The sequence below is a fragment of the Cyprinus carpio genome, chromosome A1, assembly GCF_018340385.1.
Source record: "Cyprinus carpio isolate SPL01 chromosome A1, ASM1834038v1, whole genome shotgun sequence".
NCBI classification, from domain to species: Eukaryota; Metazoa; Chordata; class Actinopteri; order Cypriniformes; family Cyprinidae; genus Cyprinus; species Cyprinus carpio.
In genome coordinates, this window is record NC_056572.1 from 21,886,955 (window position 1) to 21,910,473 (window position 23,519).

Sequence of the window (23,519 nt, forward strand, 5' to 3'; positions counted from 1 at the left end):
TTTTTTTTTTAAATGATAATAATAACATCATCTACATGTTATGGCAAAAGACAGAAGAGAATAACAACAGCATTTTCATCACTGAAATGTGGAAGCAAAAAAAAAAAAAAAAACAACAACAACAAAAAAAATAACCTTTTCCACTGATCAGAGATCAGTTTTGTATATCAAAATCTTTGACCAAAATATAAGGGTATCACCACAATTAGTCTCTGATCAGTGTAGATGGCACCAAAATTATCTGTAAAGTCTGGCATAAATGAAGAATTTCCAATATATTACAATATAAGCACACTTACAAGTTAAAAAAATGATTTTCTGATTATGGGCTATCAAATGCTCACTGAAAATCACATAGTATATTTCATTTACCTTTTTACAACACATTTTCAAATGTCATCATTCCATGTTTCAAAGCATCCACCTATTTTTTGTTAACAAATGTGACTTGAGTTTTTCCTTATGGCTCTTAATTTTGTAACTAAAGCAACATTTCTTAAGAAAAAGTAGACAAGTGACACATTATATATCAATCCAAGTCATAACAGAGGTGCACATATACATATATACTTGTATATATATATATATATATATATATATGTATATATATATATATGTATATATGTATATATATATATATATATATATATATATATATATATATATATATAAATAAATATATAAATAATATATATATGTGTGTGTGTGTGTATGTGTTTGTGTGTGTGTAGTTTATATATTAGTTTATATATATGTGTGTGTGTGTGTGTGTGTGTGTATATATATATGAGTATATGTGTTAGTAACAGAAGCAGTAAAACAACATGAGAGGGCACAGCTGATTTAATCTCAATCATTAAAGACCAATGCTGCAAAAGTGAGAAACTCCATCCCTCTTTAATCATGCTTGCAGGCAGCGGCAGCAACGACTGGTGCAGTGTGGGAAAGTCTTTCAAAAGAGTGACAGGAGCAGGTCTCAGAAGCAGCACCCTGGGCTGTTTCCATGATAAACCCACACAAACATTCATTCCCTGTCACGGTTGCAACTCAAAACTCCCCTCAATTATTCCAAAATCTCCTAAAACAAAACAACACCCTTGAAAACCAATACTTTACCCAATTTCATTTTTTTTCTTATCTTAGAGAAACCGTCTCTCTTTTATCTGAAGACAAAAAAGGAAATAAAAAAGTTTACACTTACAAACTTACAATGTATTCCTGATAACTGGATTTTTACAGAAGATAATATTTTTTAAAAAAGGAAATAGAAATGAAAAGAGACCGAGATGCTGTGCAGGTGCCTGTGGTTTGTTCAGAGTCTCTGTCTCTTGAGGCACCAGAAGAGATCCGTTCAGCACGTATGTATGAGGGCCATTATTCAGATTTGTGACAGTAAAGGTCCTTTAGAGCTTTGAGCTCCTCGATGAGCGTTTTGTTCTGATTCTCCAGCACAGCCACTCTGTTTTCCAAACATTTAACATACTCTTTCTTTTTCCTGCGGCACTCCCGTGCTGCCTCTCTGTGGTGGAAACATATCATCACAGTCAGGCCATTACAGAGGACACCACATGAGTAACTAAAATGTGACATTTACTCCACAGTGTAAGGTTGGAATTTTTTTTTTTTTTTTTTTTTAAATATGACAAAAATCAAAGGATTCTAGGTTAGGGCTCTAAGAGAGAACACGGTACAGTGGCTCTATATAGTCACAGTTACAAGAAAAAAAAAAAAAATCAATAATCAACAATAAAAAAAAAAAAAACATCATAAATCATAAACATCAATAAATAAAAAAAATAAAAAAAAAATGAAAATCTTCCCCTCACCCCAAAAACAATATTATTAAAGAATAACACTGCTAATAAAATACACAGCAATTTTTACACAATTTACCTGTGTCCCTTATAGTCCAAAATGAGCTTGTGCATTAATCATGCAAATATGTTCTATATATATATATATATATATATATATATCATATTTATATTATCTATATCTTATAGAAATAATATCTCTCTTTATATCCTTCTCAAAAAATTAGCACTGTGAAAAAGTTCATTATTTTCCATAATGTAATGATAAAAAAGTTTTAGATTCATTGCACAAACTGAAAATGTCAGGTCTGATTGTTTTAACTGATGATTTTGGCATACAGCTCATGAAAACCCAAAATTCCTATCTCAAAAAAGGAAATTTCATCCGACCAATAAAAGAGAAGAGATGCGTTAATACAAAAAAAGTCAATCTTCAAATTTGTTCAGTCTATGCACTCAATCTTGGTCGGGGCATCCTTTTGCAAAATGACTGCTTCAATGCACGCGTGGCATGGAGGCAATCATTCAGATTGGACAGCTAAAGGTGTTATGGAGGCCCAGGATGCTTCGAGCGCCTTTGAGCTCATCCAGAGTGTTGGGTCTTGCGTCTCTCAACTTTCTCTTCACAATATCCCACAGATCTGTTTCAGGTCAGGAACAGGCCAATTGAGCACAGTAATACCATGGTCAGTAAACCATTTTTCCAGTGGTTTTGGCACTCCAGTGCTGCCTCTCTAAAGCTTTTCAGCAGATGGAAACATATGCATCATAGCAGCTCATTGACCCTTTGACACAGGGACACCACATGAGCTGACATGGCAAACCATGTGACTGTGGGTACTTGACCACTTCAGGCATTTTGGGCAAGGTTGGAATTTTTTTTTTTTTTGCTTTCATAAATATGGACCAAAACAGTCAAAGGATTCTCTGTAGGGTCAGGGCTTCTGCCTGCTGTTTCTTCTGGTTCAAAAGCCACACGCCTGTGCACGGTACAGGGTTTCTACTCCATCAGTCCACTGCTTCCGCAAGAAAAAAATATCTATAAGCAAGCTTCTCTCGTTGCAGCTTTTTTGCCACACATTTTTTCCTTCCCACAGACTTCCCATGAGGTGCCTTGATACAGCACTCTGGGAACAGCATTCGTCAGAAAGCTAAAAACAAATGAAGAAGGGTTAACTTGCGGTTTTGAGTAATGAACCCTGGGATTAAAAGCCTCAGGAAATCTTTTGCAGGTGTTTAGAGTTAATTAGTTTGATTCAGAATTAGGTAACACTGCTAGAGAAAATACACAGCAATTTTCATGACATGCCAAAATCATCAATTTACCTGTATTCCCTTATAATGAAAATCCAAAATGAGCTTGTGCAAAATAATGATGCAAATATGCTAATTTTTTGAGAAGGACCTGTGTATATATATATATATATATATATATATATATATATATATATATATATATATATATATATATAAACTTTTTTTTATTTATATCATACCTGTTCTTCATTAGCCGAACCTCCCGCTTGCGTGTGACCTCCTCAGTTCCTCCCTGGCTGGGCAATGCAGGAGAGGAGGCCATGACCACCCCTGGAGCAAGGGTGCTAGCAGATGCGGTGCGGATCTGATATGCCTGAACATCTCCTGAGGCCGCTGAAAAACACAAGCAGCACAGATTTATGTTTTGACAAGGAGACATTTAGATGCCTTGTGTGGCTGTCTGCCGGATATAGAATAAGCCTAGCATAGATTTAATCTACATGCCAGCACACTTACTTTATCTTTTATTCAAGGTTTTAGGTACTTATTTAGAACCGAAATGTCATTTGTTTTTGTAAAATCTCACCTTGTACAACCACTTGATTGCTGGGCACCAGTATCTGCTGGCCGTCGCTGGTCTGTGCATATTGCAGGATGGTGGTGCCGGGCTGAGCGCCTGCCGCGTTGGTCATGGTCAGGGTTTGTAGCCCTTGAACTCCATCTGTTCCATTATTGGCTAACTGGATCGCCCCTCCCTGAGTGATAGCAACTGGGGGAAAACAAATGCCATGAGGTTGACTGTATATTTAGCAAATTCTAAGTGTCAAGCTACTATTTCAAAAGTTGCAGTAGTGTATTTGTACTAGAGAAGCAAACAACTTACTGTACTGCCCACTACTTGTCTGGTAGATAGGTGTTGGCATGGTAACAGTTGTTATGGCTGGAGTGGAATCCTCCTCTGATCTCTCTTCTTCTATCCGTGGGACTGCTGGAGCATCGGATGAAAGGTCGTTCAGGATCTTTCTGTGTTACAAAATGATAAATCAAGCTTGTGAAAATTTGTTAATGTTTGCTAATGAACTATAAGAAGGATTTTAGGATTTCCATAAGGAATGTTGATCTGGACATACATTTTTCGAAATTGCTTATTTTGTGTTCAGCACAAGAAATAAATAAATACAGGTTTGGGACAACATGAGAGTGAGTAAATAATAACAGAATTTGAACTTTTGGGTGAAATATCCCTTTAATGACAGACGGCAGCATGTTTAGTTCTATTAGTCTGCTGTAGGGCTGCACGATTAATCAAAAGGAAACCGAAATCACGATTAGACACAAGCTGCGATTGTCATGCATATCTTTCAGTGAAGCACGGTTCTGTGATCAGAAGTAAATCTCAATCTGAAGGCCAGAGGGCGCTCTTGCGCTGAAACTCCAAATATGCCCTCCATCTCCGCAGCTGAATAAACAGAAGATTCAACTGCTTTCACTGATTCAACGTGACTAATGAACACACGACTATGGCAATATACTGTTTATCTGAGTTCTTATTATTATAATATTCATTAATATAAAGTATATTTATAATGCAATGCCTATATCACTGCTTAGAATAGTATGAAATATGTTGTGTGCTTATTCTGTGTAAGAAGCCACATCATCTCACAGAAGGATTTATTTCAAACACTCAGCTGACGTTATGAAGTCAGTTTGGAGTAAAAACATGTTATTAAATGAGACATGTTTCATAAATGAGACCTAGTCTGCTGTCACTTTAAGAGCTGCACACATCAGTTTTTCTTTCAACTGTTTACTTTCACTTTAGACATAATAACCAACTGTGTTTATATGTAAACCTTGTGTGTTTTTGACAGTATTAGCGCAATCATATGCGAAAGATAACTTAGTCCAGTAATCAGGTGCTGTTTGACCGGCTTTTTTAGTGTGCACGCTTCTTCAGGTGTACACGCTCAGAAAAGGCGCATGTCAGAAGAGCATGTGAATGAAATGTTTAACTGACGAGGCTTTAAAGCACATACAAATAATGTACTTTTGTCATTGCGATTAAGTGCAGTGTCCCATGAGTGTAACTCTACTGCTGAGTTAATATTTGATGTGAATGTCTGTTGTGTCGTACAGTATATTAAGACCGAGTCGCCAGAAGTGCAACTGTTAGAAAGTGTGCTGTAGCACAATACTGCGATACTGTGTTTGCTGCATGAAAACATGGGTGGGCTTTCGCTTTGTCCTGAACAAAAACAGCAAACAGGCTTACTGTAAAAGCTAATTTTGATACAAAACTTAGATACAACTAAATTCAAGACTTTTTAAGACCTGCGGAAACCCTGATTTACTTTTACCTGGTCTTTAAAGTGGTCTCAAACCTCTTTTTAGTGTCTCAGTCCTCATTATATTCATAAAGGTGTTTTAGGAAGCCAAACCATTTGAATAATATAATATAATATAACATAAAAATTATTATATAACAAAATAATAATAATTGTATTATTATGATCCCTAAGACAGTTTAATAATATGTAAAGGGATAGCTCACCCATTAATAAAAATTGTCATCATTTACTGACCCTCAAGGAGTTTCTTCTGTTGAAAACAAAAGATACAAAAAAGTAAAAAATAAAAAAATCCATAGTATTTTTTTTAGTCCATACAATGGAAGCCAATGGCTACCAACATTCTTCAAAATATCCTTTTTTGCATTGAACAAAAAAAAGAAATTCATTAAGGTTTTGAACAACTTGAGGGTGAGTAATGCATGTTAAACTCGCAGAATATGTAACGATAAAGCTTGCTGCATTTACTGCGAATCAAGACGCTCTAATATCCTGGAAAAACTGGATAGTGAGCTACTCACATGAATATAGTGCTGCACTTCACTTTGAAACAACTTGCAGCCTCTTGTGATTTAATAAGTGCACAAAGCCATATTACAATTTCGATTCCATATCAACTGACAGATGTTTTGCCAAAGCAATGGTGCAAAACACAACATTCAATTAGTTCTTTTAAAGTCATCAAGTAAAAATATTTTTGGTTCATTATGAAACTGTGGTGGCCTGCCAGAGTCTAGGTAATTAACTGGGACACTGCACCGAAACTACAAATCCATTCAGATACCTGTATGAGGGCCGTCTCGACAGGATCTCTCTTCTTTTCTGGGAATCCGACACACTGTCCACGGACTCCTGTGAATCATCACTCTCAGCAATGGTAGAGATCTAATACAAAGACAACAAAGGAACACATGAATATTGATAGCAAATAAGGCCAAGAATCGTTTCTAAACTATCAAGTTTAAAAACTATCTGCAAGGTACCTGCATGTAATTTGGAGTCGGCAAATACATCTAAAACATAATTATGTCATGAAATTTTCACAATTTTACGGTTCTCTCATATATTAACCATCAAGTCAGGCTTACTTGTACAGTTTGCACCTGTGGGGATTGGATGACAGAGGGCTGGGCTGCCTGGATGACGCCGTGAACTTGCACCGTTTGCCCATTGGGCAGCTGAACTAAGGTCACTGTGGGCGCAGTGGCTGATGCCTGTGCTGCAGCCATGGAAACCTGCGTCAGGGAGGCACAACAGGGTGAGACACAGAGACTAAACTAAGCTAGAACTGAACTGGATTTAAATATAAAACCAGTCACATGCATAATCACTAGAGCTGTTCTGATTACAACCGGCATTTGTCTCGCCAGCAAATGTGTTTCCAAGAGCTTCGAATACACGTGATCCAAGAAACTCACCTGCGCCAAGGTGGCAATCTGCTGAGTGTCTGTCTCTGAGACTGCTGTGCTGCCGCCCTGCTGGACATCTGCTCCTGCCTCCATGGTCATCTAGATCGCCTGGAGATGTAATTTAAAACCTTTTACTTTGGCAGATATACAGGATACTATAAATATACTATGACCATAAAGAGTAGGTCATCAAAGTCTCCTGACAAGGGAAATTTTATCTGAAATGGTGTGACCGCAAAAACACCCTGCCCACAGACTGGGTTTGTCAGAGTTTCATTTTGAGTATGTTATGTATTTAATTTTGTAGCCTGAATGATTGTTCTGTAAAGTATTTATATATGTATAGGCATTACATTTTAACTTAATCGGGTAAAGTTATATAAATTATTTGTTTATAATAAATCATACAATGCATGATACATTTTTTTTTTTTACATTTGTGGAGTGAAATGTTTGCATTTATATAGTCTAAATGTATTTACACGACAAATACATGACATTGCAAAATGAATGATTATAATATGAATAGCAACAAAAGTAGCCGAAGGCGTTAACATATGTATGAGAACATGCTTAATTTATATTAACGAAATTCACTTTGATAGACCCATGACGGTTTGGAATGAGTAATAATGTTAGAACTGACATATTAAGCTTCGTGCTCAACAAACCATGTTGACTCCATTTGCCGCCTTTTTTACTTCCGTATACAGCTGTCACTCAGATTTTAGCTTTTTTTTTTCTTTTTTTTTTTTTAAGGATTTATGGATGTTGTTAAAGAAAACACACAAGCAGGCTGCCATCAAAATTACTTCATTTTATGAAGTGCCTATTCATAGCTATTTAAGGTAAAGCACAAAAATAAATGCAAGTGCTTGCATTTCCAAGCGTGTTTCGACATGTAACATAAAATTGTGTTCCAGGTTGAATGAAGCAAGCATGCAACACAAAATCACTGTTTTATGGTGTCATCTGAGGAAATAATACTCAAGCGCAATACATTTTTTCTCTTATTTTATTACCAATTAAAACCACAAATGATTACAGAGAATAATTATTTTAGTGGTACAGAAGACTTCTGCATGGGAGCTTCGACCGCTCCATGAAGCAATGCTAGAGCCAAGAAAGAAAAAAAAATAATTTCATGTGTTGTATTTCCATCAAAGGGTGCCAAGGACGGGCGATCGCATTCATAACACTACGCATCTCTTATCCTTTCCTTAAACACATGTAGTTTGTAGAACTGTCGCGCTTTCCTCATTCGACTGCCTGACTGACTCATTGTCTGCAAGCAAGTCTGAGCTGTTGAGAAACATGCCCACCGCCGCCATGATCTCTTTGTTACAGACGCATCGAGCATTGCGACATGTCCACTAAAACGCCAAGTGCATAATCTCTTTCCCCCACGAATGCGTCTCTTCTTACCCGACACAGACTCGCCTCGTCACTCCCAGGCCTCCGGAGCTCCACTTTTATTTAGTCCGACACGTAAGAGACCGCGTCAGGCTACACCTCCGTCGCGTCACCGAGGACAACAACACACAGAGAACGAGGGGGACGAAATACAGCCCTAACTCACGATCGACAGGATCCGATGTGTGGGCGGAACATGCCGAACTGTGCGCGAAGATTTACGAACGGCTGACGAGCGGAATCGGAATCACACGAGCGCTCGCTCAACGTCTAGCCACCCGACCATGCGTCAAATCTTTGTGCTGTGATTGGCTCTATTTTGTCGTGATAAAGATGAATACATCTGTTCAAATGCACTAGAGCAGGGGTTTTCAATCTTTCAGGTGCAACGGACTCCCAGATATGACCATCCTCATGCGAGGGCCCCCCAAGTTAAAAGACAGCTATATAGTTTTAATGTAGTAAAATCTATAAAATATTATTTGGCAAAGTATTTAGTTTCCATTAAGTTGCATGTTGTATTTTTCCTGCTCACTATAATACTGTACTGTTATATAAATTATTATTAATTCATCGAATTATTTATTTAATCAAATACTTCGTTTTACTTTATTTGTTTTAATCATTTTTATTATTTATGTTTTAATATAATTTAGCAATTGCTATTATGTTAATGTAATTTATTAATTAATTAATTAATTAATTTATTTATTTATTTATTTATTTTTATCAAACTTTGCTTAATTTATTTTACTCGTTTTGGTTATTTATTTTTATCTTATTTTGTATTACTTAATTTTATTTTACGTTTACACTGACCTCCAGTACTCCCTTGTGGCCCAGTTTGAAAACCCCTGTTCTAAAGGACCATGTTTTAAACTAAAGGCAAAGGAAATAATAAATTCCAGTCCGTATTTTGTTTTTGGGAACGACAGAGAGACCTCTGTTTTGCAGTAGCTTGGGGCGGTGCTTGTCAACATGAAGTTTCGATTGGATAACTGGAGTGCAACGTCACGGCAATGTTCACCAATCAAAATTAAATTATCTTTGCAGAAGCGCACAAGTATTCCGCCTACTTGCCAGGAAGCAGGAAATAGTCATGGTATTTTGATAGGCGACTTTCACTAGATTTTTAGTCGTTCTGATATATTTAGTTTCTATTACTTTCGTGGTCGACGGAGTTTGCTGCAGTCATGGCATCGTTATTCAAGAAAAAGACCGTAGATGGTAAGTTTCTAGTTGCTGCTCTGAGGGCTTGTTTGTTTGTTAAAACCGCCCAGCAACACTCTCACGTCAATCATCGGCTGGTTTCGGTAATACTCTTCATTTGTTTCATACATTAAATCTCATTTGGGCTCTTCCACAGTGCTATCTAAAACAGAAGCGTCTTTGTATTCTGAAACTGTGTTTGGGACAGCTGCCACCGAAAACATTTCGAGTTTTCTTGGTCTGACTTAAGTCTAAGAGTTAAAGATGGTCTATATAATGCAAATCTAACAGTTTATAAAATCCTGTAACACTGAGTAGTCTAAAATGGCTTGTCGTTGAAGTAGTACCCATACATTCATTTGTTATCTGACTCAGACATGTTAGCATTTATAATTTACTTGGTGATCGATAACTATATCTCCTCTCATAATCCAGATGTTATTAAAGAACAGAACAAAGAACTGCGGGGAACGCAGAGACAGATTACAAGAGACCGGGCAGGACTGGAAAAACAGGAAAAACAGCTGGTGAGATTCCCCACCCATCAGTGTGACGTGAATATGATGCCACATGTTCCCCTTTACCACCGATGATGTGTGTGAGATCACGAGGTTATGTCATTATTGTCAATGGATTATGACTAACAGCTCATGATTTTGTTTGGAGTTGAGATGAAGTGTATTTATGCCATTGTGTCACTGTATCTTTCAGAAGTTGCTGGTGGAAACTGATACTTTTTTTGTTTATAGCCGCCTCCCTTCATGACATTCATGCACACATACCAGTGTAAACATAACCATGATCAAACACTGTAAAAAAAAAATCCTGTTAAATTTACATTTAAACCGGCAGCTGTGGTTGCCATTAATAGTATATAAAATACTGTGACAAATGTAAGGCCCTATGATGACTGAAGTTCATTGTAAGTGGCCATGTCCCTAAAACACTAAAACTAAAATATCAAAATATATAACAAATAAATAGTAAATATAACAAAATGTAACAGAAATCACCCTGAAGCACATTGCTAATGATAAATATATGAATTAAAAAAGTTGTTTATATAAAATGATATATAATCAGATATGAATAAATAAATCTGACAGGATTTTACAGTAAAATTAAATATAATGTGATGTTAAACCATTTACAGTTTTCATTGTATATGGTTACTTAACGTACAGTTAAAGGTGCTGTATGTAAGTTTTTGACTCTACTTGACAAAGTTACCATAATATGTTTGCAGATATTTAAAAAACATGGTAAGTTAACATGCTTGTTTATCTGAAAAACAATCCTACAGTCAGTTATTTTCCTTTGAAAATGTCGGCCTCTGTTTTGGTTTGTGAAACTCGCCTGCTGCCAGTTTACACAATTGTATTTACACAGGGGGTTGCCAGTTGCCAGAAAACACAGCGTATTTCATTTCATTCATTGTCAAGTGTGCTCGTTCTTGTTGGTGTCATCAATCTGACAACCTTCCTGTGCCAAATCTGAGGAGGAGGGGCCGGGTGAAAAAAAAAAAACCTCCAATATTTTGAATTTGGACTGCAGTACCTAGTTCAACCACTCGTTGTCAATCCTACATACAGCACCTTTAAGCAACCAACAGGTTTTTACTGTAGAATTTTTACAGTTTTATTTTTTTTGTCAAGAATATATTTTTTTTTTCTTTGGCTTCTTGCACAAATGTACAAAAAAATGACATATAATTACTTAAATTCACATTGAAATCACATCACATACTGTATTTCACATACACATTTTATTTTAATATGTTCTGTTCTCACCTGAGAAGCATTTTGCCTATTAAAAGTATTATACAAATATACAAATCCTCATTCCTGTTACTCTACTACTGCTACTACTACTACTCTCACCATTAAGCCTAATTCTGGATAACTGTGTGATGCAATTCTAATGCCAGTAGGTCCATCCCTAACTGTTTCCTACTGTTTGCTTGCTTTATCACAGGAGATGGAAATCAAGAAAATGGCAAAGACAGGAAACAGAGAGGCCTGTAAAGTTTTAGCCAAGCAGCTTGTTCAAGTGAGGAAGCAGAAAACACGTACATATGCCGTCAGCTCTAAGGTCACCTCCATGTCCACACAAACCAAGCTAATGAACTCCCAGATGAAGATGGCTGGTGCCATGGCCACAACCACCAAAGTAAGATCCTTCTTTCCTTTCAAACTAATTTTTCTAAAAGTCTGTCCTAAGCCTCATGAATTTTAGCTCAGTTCATTTTAGGCAATCCTGACAGTGATTTAAAACTAAACTTTAAAGTTATGTTGAATATTATGTGCATTTAAGTAAACGGGACTTTTTATTTTGTAGTATTTTTGTAGTAAAAACCAAGGAGGATTAGCATTTTCGAGCCATGCTTTCCTCTGGAATCTCTAATGGTATTTTGAGTTTGGTTTTGGATTTATGAGTAAAATAAGGACTGTGGTAAACATTACCAGAAGCAACTTTACTTTTTTTGTTTGTGAAATTCTCTTTAATGTGAAAGGATCTTAAAGTAATCTTAACCTTATTTTACTCGTCAATGGAAAACCACTTTTCAAAAACCACATTATGAATTCCCAAGGGAAGCCATGGCTCAAAAGGTTAGTTTGTTTCTAGCTAGGGCAGCGGATTGATGTTGTGCACAACAGCTCTATTAATTATGTATGTCACTGTGTGGGTTTGGTTACATTAGTATTTGTACTGATTTGAGCACATATGTTGGTCTATAAATGCATATCTTGCACCGTGTAGTAACACTTCGATACACAGCCATTGCTCTTTGCATGAGTAGTCATAAGTGCATTTTTTTTTTTAAATGGACATGAATCAAACAGTGACTCATTTGTTTGTGTCTCTGCCTTTTTCATAACAACTTACAGACAATGCAAGCTGTCAACAAAAAGATGGATCCGCAGAAGACAATGCAGACCCTGCAGAACTTCCAGAAAGAGACAGCAAAGATGGACATGACAGAAGAGATGAGTAAGATTTATTTACTGTTTCTTCGTGGGTGTTTTTGTTAGTGGGTTTTATAAAATAATATCATAAGAAGGAAGGAAGAGTTTTGGACAGCTTTATATATATATATATATATATATTTTTTTTTTTTTTTTATATGAGTCCATATATAAATTATAATACAGTTCATTCAATTAATAAGTGTGAGTTTTTGTTTAGTTTGAGTTTAGTGTGATATACTGGGGGTAATTTTAAGTTGTAGCCCCTACTGTATCTGTTTTGTATTAGTTAGCCCCTATTTGTATGTTTTTATTATTATTATTATTATTCTTCTCGTTTTATACGAATGATGAATTTGGCATACTTGTAGAGAGCCATAATTGATCTGACCAACTTTGTCTCTAGAACCACCTCTATAGACACAGCAGTCCAAAATGTCAACATTCAAACGTTATAATTCTATGAAATTTAACTTAGTACACATGATTCTCTCCTCATGGAGATTATAGTCAATACATTATACATTAAGGCTCCCGCCCCTTACAGTAGCGGCCATTTTTGAAAAGTACAGTATTCAGTCTAAACCCTACTCCTCCTTCAAAATTAGTCCATGAATTTGGCAAATGATCTTTAGACTGAGCCGCACAGAAATCACTGAACGAATCTAGTGACAAAAAAAAGTATGATGCTGTGAACTTAATGTAGGTTTATCTCAAATCGGTCTGTATCTCGGCCAAACTTTGAGCATCGAAACCAAACTTGGTACATTCATCTACACCATGATCTGAGGGTTCCATGCCAAAGTTGGGAACGCGCCACCCTATGGGTGTTAGATACCAAAAAAAAAGATCACTTTTTTGCTTAAACACTTTTAGATCTTGGTGGTCTAGGATTCTTTGGGTCATTCCTAAGAATCTTGCATGTCAAAGACCACCTGGACCACCTCCGCCATTTTGAAATTTTGTCATAAATTGCAATATCTTTTTGATCTACTTGACAAATCTGCACAAAATCGGTAGGCATCATCAAACGCATGTGCCGGCGTAAAGTTTGAAGACAGCGCCACCTAGTGTTCATATAACGATTCTTGTATCACTTTTGAAATCGTTGATCGATTTTTGTAATTTCTATGTCATTCGTTCCTTGGGTTATGCCAAATCTCCATTTGTCATTTTCCAATATGGTGTCTGTCCGCCATATTGAATGGAATGAAACAGTTTTTTGGCTACTCCTCCCTGAAATCTTGTTCAATTTTTGTTCAAAATTTTTATCACATGAAGACTGCGCCACAGAAATGACTGAACAGATTTTTGATTTACACTCCCGTTCCCGACATATCTCGGAAGTTGACCGTGCCTGTGCTAGTTGATTTGTGCTAGTTAGCTTCGCATGCTAATTAGCTGAAACGCTAACACATTTATTCTAATGGGTGTCTTGATCTATCTGGTTTAACTTTGAGCAACGTTAGCATTTTTTTTTAGCCTAGCATGCTAATCTGGCTGAAATGAATTCAGGTTTTGAGAGATCATTCTCACACCTTAAACTCGCTTCTGCGGCCTGTCAAATGTGCGTCAACTAATGTGGCTCACTCTGTTAAGGCGCTGGTTCCGAGAGGCGTGGGTTCGAATCCAGGGTGGTTCATGTTGCTTCTGTTCCAGATGTTGGGTGTTCCATGTGTTTGTAATGAATAAAAAAAAAAAACATGTTTTTGTTCATTCTCATCAGACCTTCTGATTTCACCTTATCTGTAATTCTGAATCTATCTGTTCTGGAAAAGTGCTGAAAAAGTTTGCTGGAAAAAACCTTAATAGAAAAAAGCAAAAAATAATTTGACCCAAAAAGACTTCTTTAACCTCTAATTTTTCCCATTGTTTTTGAACAAAACACAGCATAATTTGATTGTGATGGATGTTTTTAGACCATTTGTCCTCTGTTTTTGTCTGTTTACAGTGAATGACACACTGGATGAGATCTTTGAGGATTCTGGTGATGAGGAAGAATCTCAGGACATTGTGAATCAGGTGTTGGATGAAATTGGAATTGAGATCTCAGGAAAGGTGAGATCCCATCAGTCAAATTATGTTGAGGTGCCAGATTCAATAAACAGGCTTATTACTGTAGTGCATTAGTGTTGAAATCCATTTATGTCCATTAAGGCTGCACAGTATATTGAATAATAAAAAAACTGCATTGCAATATGATTTCAGTGCATTATTCCATAGACTTTAATGCAAAGAAAATTATGCGTATATGATTATGCGTATATGTATCATATGGACAACTAAGCAGCAGTGATGCCAGTGCGAAGCAGAGGACCTACAACTGACCTTGTTTTTGCATTCAAACAAGGTCGAAATGAGGAAGCACCTCAGTTGTGTGAGAGTATTTTGGCTTTAAATGTGATTACTATGACTAATCTGAAGTGGTTACAAAACCGGTAAACCACAGTGGCTATTCAGAGAAATATGCCAAACCTCTTCAGTTGGTCTGAGCATGAAATCTGTGTAAAAAAAAACAATGTCTGCAAGCATAGTTGTCTATAACCCTCTTCCCAAATAGCACCAAAGCAGCAATCCAGTTCAAGTTTTGATCTAATTAAGCTTACACTTTGTTCAGAATGACTGCTTTTTCAGATTGATTTGTAACTGTTTAAAGAAGCAATATGAGAAAAGATCCTGTTGAAAATGGCGTCAAAGCTCCAATCTCCCTATAATTTAAATAAATAAACCTATGTTTAAGCTTTCATTTAGATTTTGCATTTGATTTACAGTAATCCTGGATAATGCATTTTTTAAAATGTCACTTCAGTACAAGATTTGCTCTGAGATGTGTTTTCTAACTGGAAACGACCAGAGATATCAGTCTAAAAAATAAAAATACTTTAATATAATTCAAATAGATTTGGCCCACTAATCTTATATCGCATCATATATCGGCTTCAAATTATCCAACAAGCTTTTTATTTCTATCATGCAGCAATTCATGTAACTATAATATCCCTATCTTCCAGCAGTGTCAGATGAATGAACCACATCACAGTGTTGTTCATGTAAATGTTCAAGTCAAGTTTTTCATGTGAACTTAACCTGGTGTGTATGTGCATAAATGTGTTCTTGCCTCTTAATTTGCATAAAACCTGCCCCCATCTCCATATAAAGGTGTTCTGCACAATGTTATCTGTACAGCTATTCATCACTCTTTGCAAATGTGTCCTTATGTTCTGCACTCTCACCTGAGAGCACAAACAGCAAAATCTTTATATAAAACACTTTTGCTTGTTCGCACAGCATGGAGATTTTTTTCAAGTTGTGAATTGGTTAAATACTGAAAGTTAACATTTCTATATTAACTTGGAACAAAGTACCAAGACAACACTAAATAAGTGTGAACTTACTGATTAATCATAACTTCTGTATGAAAACATTCACATGTTGTTGTTTTTTAGAAATTGAGATCCATAGAGAATTAATTTTGCAGTGAAGTGTCATGACTGTTGAGTCTTGGATTGTGGAAGCACTATCCATCACACTGTATTTTCATCCATAATGGATTTTTCGTTTCCCTTGCAGATGGCTCATGCCCCTTCAGCTGGCCTAAAGAAACCAAGCGCTGCTACAGCCAAAGCAGATGGGATATCAGATGAGGAGATTGAGAGACAGCTCAAAGCTCTAGGAGTGGACTAGTGCACATGCACCCAAACACCTGATTATTGCCTGACAGCAGCACACAGTCCACAGATTCACAAACATGCATTAGAATACATTCATAACAAATACAAATACAAATGCATTGACAGATGCTAATAAATGAACCGTCCAAAAGCTTACATTCACAGTCACGGACCTGCCTTCTCTGGGATAACGTGCTACAGATGGCAAATGCAAATCTTATTTTTTTTCCCCCTATTTATTTATGACAATGAGAGATGACTATCGAGGTTGATTAGGACTCTTTCAGGTGACTCTCAGTTTCTTCTGACTTCAGAAGGACGAAAATAAAGAAAAAGTTTGAATAAATGTGTTGTAAATGAATGCATACAATGCCTTCGAGACTAAGGCGGATGCGTTCCCTTGAAATCTACAACTTCAGTCTCTTTGAATGATAACTCAGAAACACACATTGGTGTAAACAAGTTTGACAGGAGAACTCTACCTCTGTAAACAGAAGTAGTAACAGGGCTGCGTCTTTAGCCTTGCCGCGTTTTGTCTTGTCCTCGCGGTACCTTGCTGTTCTCCCGGTGCATGACTAAACACTTGTGTGAGTCACATCTTTAGTTTCCTGATGTCACCTTCACTCGGTTGATTTGAGTTTGTCTTCTAGGTTCATATTGGATATTTCGAGTGCACATATTTTATTCAGCTGCTTTTTGGGAGACCCCAGAAGTGTGTTTCGGTTGAGCACATAACTTACCCTCTTGTGATGTCTGAAGATGGATGCGCTCCTTGATTTTTCATGTGCCTGAGGCCTGAGGGTTGTTATATTGAGAGGCATGTGAAAGCGGGATACTGAGCTTGATCTTTAGAATTATCCACAGAAATGATATTTAGGCTGACATTGGATATGCACTGCATCATATTGTAAGGATGTAAATAGTATAGGCATGGATGATCATTTATTGCTTAATCAACAGTGAGAGTTTTGGAATATGGGTGATGATTTTCCTTTTTTTAGAATTTGTTCACTGACAGGTATTATTCAAATATAGGGGGATTATATATCCCATTAACCATAAATACAATTTTCAATGATATCTGAATTGTCTGTGTTTTGTTTTTTCTAAACAAGTGGGAAGTTCTCATTTTAAATATCCATTTACCACTAGAGGGCAGAGCCAAAACGTGCAAAAATATTTACACTTAACCATTTACATTAACTTTACCATTAACTTTTTTTTTTTTTTTAATTCAGCAAGCATGCATCAAATTGAACAAAATAACTGTAAAAAATAATTATAATATTACTATATATATATATATATATATGTCAAATACATGCTGTTCGTTTGAACTTTTTATTCTGAAGAAAAATATATATGGCCATATATATATATAGATAGATAGATAGATAGATAGATAGATAGATATATATATATGGATCAGAAAATTAGCACGTTAGGATGATTTCTGTATGATCATTTGACACTGAAGAGTGGAGTAATGGTAGCTGACAATGCAGCTTTGTCATAAGGAATAAATTACTTTTTTAAATGTATTACTATAAAACACATTTATTTTAAGTTTTAATAATATTTCACAATATTAAAGTTTTTACTGAATTTTTAAATAAATGCAGGCTCGAGTGAGAATTCCTTAAACATTAAATAATTTTACAGACCCACATCTGTACCACATTTCAGGCCAGTGTTGTACTGAACAGTAGTTTTATCTAGACCTAAAATATGTGAAATGTTAATAATATTGTTTGTGATGATAATAATCAGCATGATATTACTGGAACTGCAGTGGCTGAAGTCTCCAGTAGGTCAGAATTTACAATATACTGCCATATTACATATTTAAATATGTACAAGGATAACTCTTGACATCTAATATAAAACTGTTATAAGAAAATTTTTAAATCTGTACATTTATTAATAAAATCAATAAATGCTTCACCATTTAAAATAAATAAATAAATAAATAACCATGGTGAATAATTAGTACGAGCTATACACATTTCTATAAAATGTGATCAGTGTTTGCAATGTATAGTTAGGGGTGTCATGCTTGTATTCTTAAACTAAAAACACTTTTTGTACCCTTTCCATTCCAGAAGCAAAGGAATCTCCTCTGAGATTCTGCTTTTGGTCAATTGAATTAAGGAAGTCAATTTCAGAGAGAGGAAGAGGGCAAAGGATTAAACAATAGTATTTGGCACTTGAAGCATGAGAGGTAAATCAAACTTCTCTAACCCTCTTATAACACATCAACTGTCAGAGTGCTCTTATCATAGTTTATAATAATATGGAAATGAAAGTGAGCATTCAACCTGTTCTTTTTCATTATTATTATTTGTGATTTGAATTTTGTGAACAGGAGTTCCTCTTTTGCTATGTTATAAGCTGGTCTTTGGGTGCTTTCACTTTCGAACTTGCGATCTTGTTACCTTTTACAAGAAAAGATAATTGTCTGATTTGCTTACATGCATACATATTTAACTTTTTAAGACTAAAACAAAATATGGATTATTTGTTATTCTTAATTAAAAAGCACAACAACAATAAAACAGTAAGGTACAATGACAAACTAGCTTAAAAAAACTTGATGCTACAGCAGCACTTCTTCTTCGTCGTTGTCTTGTCTGATGCACTCAACCAAATGTTCTAACCAAGCGGCAACGTCCCGCTCTCTCTCGTGAAGCCATCAAGGAAGTGACTAAAACTGTAATTCATCAACTGGCCGCTTGAGGCTGGCTGCAAAAGGGAATCAATCCCTTAGACTCCCCATGTTAAAATGCCCAACTTTACAGCAGAAAATAAAATATATATATTAAGCCTTAAATGTCTGCATAATTAAGGGCGTGGCTACTTGAGTGACCGGTAGATTGCCGCTGCTGACACTGCTGTCGAGCTAGGTGGGCGTGGTTTCAGCAACCAGCTCTCGCCTCTTTGCCCATTTTCGATTATCCGGGAGTGACGCGCTTCCAAAATTGCGACGGCCGCCTCCGCCTACTTTGAGCTTCAGAAAAGCTCTTCAGAAGCCTACGGGTGATGTCACGGACAGTATGTCCATGTTTTTATACTGTCTATGGTTCTAACCACTACCTCGCCCCTTCCCACCCCCTAACCATTCGAATTTCTGTAGGCGGGAATTATTTAAATGATATTCTAATGAGCCACTTTGTGACATCACAAAACCCAGAAAACAACGCTGTAGTCTAAACTAGCTTTTTGTTGTAGTTCTTGAAAAGGGATTAAAAAAACAAAAACGGAATACCTCCCTTTGGAGTGGACTTTGAGATTTGTAAATTTGTAGATCCATTTTATGCCCAAACACACACACTACACACACTGACTAAAATTCAAAAAGTGAAAAGCACAATAGGACTCCTTTAACAGCTTATTGACTTCAAACCCAAAAACTGCCACTAGTGTAGGAGTCCTTTGAGGATTACTGAAAAATCTGTCACCCTCACATTTTCACTCCATTTCACAGAGAGACACAAGATGCACACAGTACAATCCTTCCAGCCTCCTTGGAAGTCTGGAGCTGCAATGACAAGTGCACGTGACTCAGAGGCAAACGCTGGCCTCCCACTCACAAATACTTGAATATCTCATTCAGGTCATGAAGCAGAATCCAACTCAAAGTCCAATGGTAATTTTAAGTGGATTTTTAAGTTAATGTTTGCACTCTGTCTTTTTACAGTTTTTATTTATTTATTATTATTATTATTATTTTTTTTTTTGCAATAAGATTAAACATAGTATCAGAGACATCGACATAAGACAGAACTATGCAGTTTCTGGTCAGCCATGGCCAGACAGGCCCAAGGCTACACACTATGATTCTGCAGGCATGAGTTTGGCAGAAGTAATTGATATTGACTTTTCTTCAGAAGCTGACATTTTTATTTCTATCTATATCATTCACTCAGGCCCCAGAGGTGGTCGGTACTTCATCCCAAATAACCAATCAAATGCTAGAAGGAAATGATGGGGAGATGTTTCTGTGTCAATATGAAGAAATGAAAATCTATCTTATGTCATGAATATGGCCATATCTCAGACTGCAGAGTAACAAGTTCTCTGCCCTTTGTGTGTTTGTTTAGTAAATATTTTGGCAAAACTTGATTCAGACTTTTATCTGCAATTAAGAGTTCATTGGTCCCAGTTCTTCTTAATACAATTTTTTTTATATATATATTTACCCCTCTTATTAGTCTAAAAAAAAACAACACGCACACTCACCCCTGGACCTTAAATCAAAATTGACTCCCATTGAAAACCATTCAAAATCCATTAATTTGATGAGACATAGTTCTAAGGGTGAAGAAAAAAATGCATTTATCTCATCTCAAAGTTTAATGTAATAGATGTTTTTTTAAAAAATTGAAATTTGATTAATTAAAATAATTTGACCCCCTTTTTAAACTTAATTTTAAACACATTTTGGCATTTCATAATCTTATAACAGCTTCTGCAGATATATCCTCCAGTCCAATAGTAACCCTACTATAGAATGTACTGTATGTGTGAGGAAATTAATATTTGAAAATTTTCAATATTTTTGGGTAATAGATATATTTATCTATTACCCAATATTAAATATCTATATATTTATCTAAATAGATATTTTGATTAATAAATATTTGATTAATTAATATTTGAGCAAAATATTAAAAGCTGCACAACGTGTTGAATTTTCTAGTTTTTATTATTATATGAAGATGACAATAGAATAATTAAATCTAATTTAATTAAATATAATTTAAAGAAGAACTAAGACTTCAGAAAGGGTCTGAATTTTTGGCAGGAATGAAATGGAGGCAGTAAAGGATAGAAGTACAGTGTGTTCATTGGATTGTACTGCTGTTTGTCAACATACCAATTGTTCTGCTGACAAAATATTTTTTTCCAGTAGACAAAACTCCATAAAACAATTTTGTAATTTTTGAAAATTACCTGTGATCAATTACCTGTGCAGACCATTATAAAGAGTACATCTATATCCAGCATAGCCTCATTTCATTTGTGTAAATTTCAAAATGGCATCTGACTTTATTCCACAGACCCCCCCCCCCCCCCCCAACCAAAAAAAAAAAAAAAAAAAAAAATCAGTGCAGAAAATATGAATTGTATGGCTGTATAATCATAGGTTTATAAGTTGAATTTATGTAAATGGTTGCATGCTATATTAACAAAACTCAGTATAATTGTTTTTGTTTTTGTTGTTGTTGTTGTTGTTGTTGGTGTTTTTTTTTTTTTTTTTTCAAATGTCTTGCCTTCTAGTCTACAGCAGTTAACAAAGTCATTGAATTGAATTTCTTTGAATGGTAACCATATAATGGTAACCAATAAGGATGCATTTAACACATGAGCTAACTTGAACTAACAATGAGCAATTTATGTAATTTATGTATTATGTATTATTGATGTTAATAAAAATACCATTTTCAATTGTTTGTTTATGTCAGTTCACAGTGCATTAACTAATATTAATAGATATAACTTTTGATTAAAAAAAGTACATATATATATATCATCTAAGTGCTGTAGAATTATTGCTCATTATTAGTTTGTGTTACTTGTGTAGTTAAGTAATGTCAACAAATTAAACCTTATAGTAAAGTGTTACAATTTGAATAAATCATCCATCCATCCATTATAACATAAAAAATATTTTTACAGAAAAACATGCAAAAATGTAATTTAAATTGTCTTATGGAAGACATTTATTTTGCAGCATTTGAAAACTTATGCCAAAAGACAGGAGATTATGGGGTCACATGGATCAGACATCTTCAGTGTTAAACAGTTCATTATAATAGGCCGTGTCATCACACGCATTTCAATGAGGGCTGTGAGGGGGTGCACCCATGTGTGTGATGCCACTAAGTGAAGCAGAAAAAAAGCCTAGTGGAAAAAAAAAAAAAAAAACTAATGTTGAACAAAAACACTCCTAATAATTCACTTACTGCACACACCTCTCTACTTTATTCATGGGATGGGATAATGGTTAAATTACATTGCCGCAGAACAGCAATCATGTTTTTGTTCCTTTGAATTTATTATTTAAAGTAGTTTATTATTTAATTATTGCATGCAACTTCTAGGAACTTCTGATGAGCAACCCCCCACCCATACACTTTTTTTTTTCCAAACAGATTGTGCTAATTTATTATAATTTGTGTATGCTAATAGCCGTTTCCCTTTTGAAACAAGAAAACAAATCAGTAACTAGTACATTACTCCTGTTGACTAAGCAAGAACCCTTTAAAATGAACAACTATTAGATGTTCAAATACGAGCAACATATACTGCTAATACCTTTTTGGCAACAATGAGTTTGAGCTTGAAATCCTTGTTGATCTAAAATAATAAAAACTTCAGCAGACAGCACAGCAAATGCTTTGTGTCTGGGCTATATTTTATAGCATTGTCAGTACTGACATAGAGGCCTTTGTCAATCTCACGCCATTATTATCATTCTGATCAAAATCTAACATCCCTAACAAATTAGCTATACCCTCAGCCGATCCAAGATATAGATGAATTTGTTTCTTCATAACAGATTTGGAGAAATATAGCATTACATCACTTGCTCACCAATGGATTCTCTGCAGTGAATGGGTGTATTTTTTTTTTTTTTTTTTTTACTTCAAAACTTTGCTCTCGGCAATCTATAATATTGATTGACTTGGCCAGAAGCAACGGTTTAAGTTAAATCATTGTGATGTTTTTATCACCTGTTTTTATCTCCAAACTCATCATACATCTTGGATCACCTGAAAGTGAATAAATAAAGCATAATCTCCAAGGCAATGTTGCTTTACTAGAAACAGGCAACAAGAAGGGACTAAATAATTCAATAATGAAATATGTTTCTCATGCATGCTGCTTCCACATTGCCTCACAACAATGCCTAAAATTCCCATATATCATTATATTTCATGAGTTATGGACTGTTCCATTTTATTTTCATGGATTATGGGTTCCTTACAATGGTATCAAATCATGAACTCAACAAGCACTTGTATTGTGTCAAGGTTGTATAGGTGTAATGTCAAATATGGGTATTTCTGTATGTTGTTTTGAAACACACTATAGTTATAATAATAATATACAATTGTGATCAAAGCAGTAGGATATTTTCACTCCAGTGCAAGGGCATCTATGCTCTTCTGCCTGCACTTAGTAAATAGGGGTAGCAGATGCTGGGTACTCATTGCATTTGAATTGATTTAACACACCCATGGTCAGTGTTCCCTCTAATTTGTGTTCTTGCTGAGCAAAACATGGTTTTATTGGGCAGATCCTTTAGACACCTGAGCAGAAGAGCATAGATGCATAGGAGCATAGAGCACCCCCCCATCTCAATATTTGCCAGAGTGGCCTGATACTTTAAATAATCCATGATGCCCCCATATCGAGACTGATG

At 35.6% G+C, this 23,519-nt stretch overlaps 2 protein-coding genes across 3 annotated transcripts; one reads left to right on the top strand and one right to left on the bottom strand.

The window, feature by feature from the left end:
* Positions 1-1,108: 1,108 nt before the first annotated feature.
* LOC109094170 (cAMP responsive element binding protein 1a) lies at positions 1,109-8,426 on the bottom strand. Of its 2 annotated transcripts, XR_006160196.1 has the most exons (9): positions 8,257-8,426; positions 6,841-6,939; positions 6,511-6,657; positions 6,207-6,307; positions 3,955-4,094; positions 3,658-3,840; positions 3,311-3,464; positions 1,283-1,519; positions 1,143-1,163 (listed from the first exon to the last, which is right to left on the bottom strand). XR_006160196.1 is itself a non-coding variant. In XM_019107844.2 (8 exons), exons 2-8 carry the CDS (start codon positions 6,928-6,930, stop codon positions 1,375-1,377), a joined length of 960 nt encoding a protein of 319 aa, XP_018963389.1. In that variant the 5' UTR covers positions 6,931-6,939; positions 8,257-8,426; the 3' UTR covers positions 1,109-1,374. The 2 variants fall into 2 exon arrangements, 1 of the variants encoding a protein (XP_018963389.1); XM_019107844.2 differs by having other exon boundaries at positions 1,109-1,519.
* Positions 8,427-9,305: 879 nt separating this feature from the next.
* Positions 9,306-17,170, top strand: LOC109094333 (charged multivesicular body protein 2b-like). Its single transcript, XM_042757521.1, has 6 exons — positions 9,306-9,471; positions 9,889-9,980; positions 11,428-11,622; positions 12,342-12,444; positions 14,371-14,477; positions 15,990-17,170. Exons 1-6 carry the CDS (start codon positions 9,438-9,440, stop codon positions 16,101-16,103), a joined length of 645 nt encoding a protein of 214 aa, XP_042613455.1. The 5' UTR covers positions 9,306-9,437; the 3' UTR covers positions 16,104-17,170.
* Positions 17,171-23,519: the final 6,349 nt, after the last annotated feature.

What these genes read in the sequence shown, in the direction of transcription:
- LOC109094333 (XM_042757521.1), top strand. Translation starts at nt 9,438, where the DNA reads ATGGCATCGTTATTCAAGAAAAAGACCGTAGATG. An exon ending in CAAGAAAAAGACCGTAGATG is followed by an intron (nt 9,472 to 9,888) that starts GTAAGTTTCTAG and finishes CTCATAATCCAG; the next exon opens with ATGTTATTAAAGAACAGAAC. An exon ending in AAAAACAGGAAAAACAGCTG is followed by an intron (nt 9,981 to 11,427) that starts GTGAGATTCCCC and finishes GCTTTATCACAG; the next exon opens with GAGATGGAAATCAAGAAAAT.
- LOC109094170 (XM_019107844.2), bottom strand. Translation starts at nt 6,930, where the DNA reads ATGACCATGGAGGCAGGAGCAGATGTCCAGCAGGGCGGCAGCACAGCA. An exon ending in AGATTGCCACCTTGGCGCAG is followed by an intron (nt 6,658 to 6,840) that starts GTGAGTTTCTTG and finishes TCCCTGACGCAG; the next exon opens with GTTTCCATGGCTGCAGCACA. An exon ending in CAATCAAGTGGTTGTACAAG is followed by an intron (nt 3,465 to 3,657) that starts GTGAGATTTTAC and finishes TGTGTTTTTCAG; the next exon opens with CGGCCTCAGGAGATGTTCAG.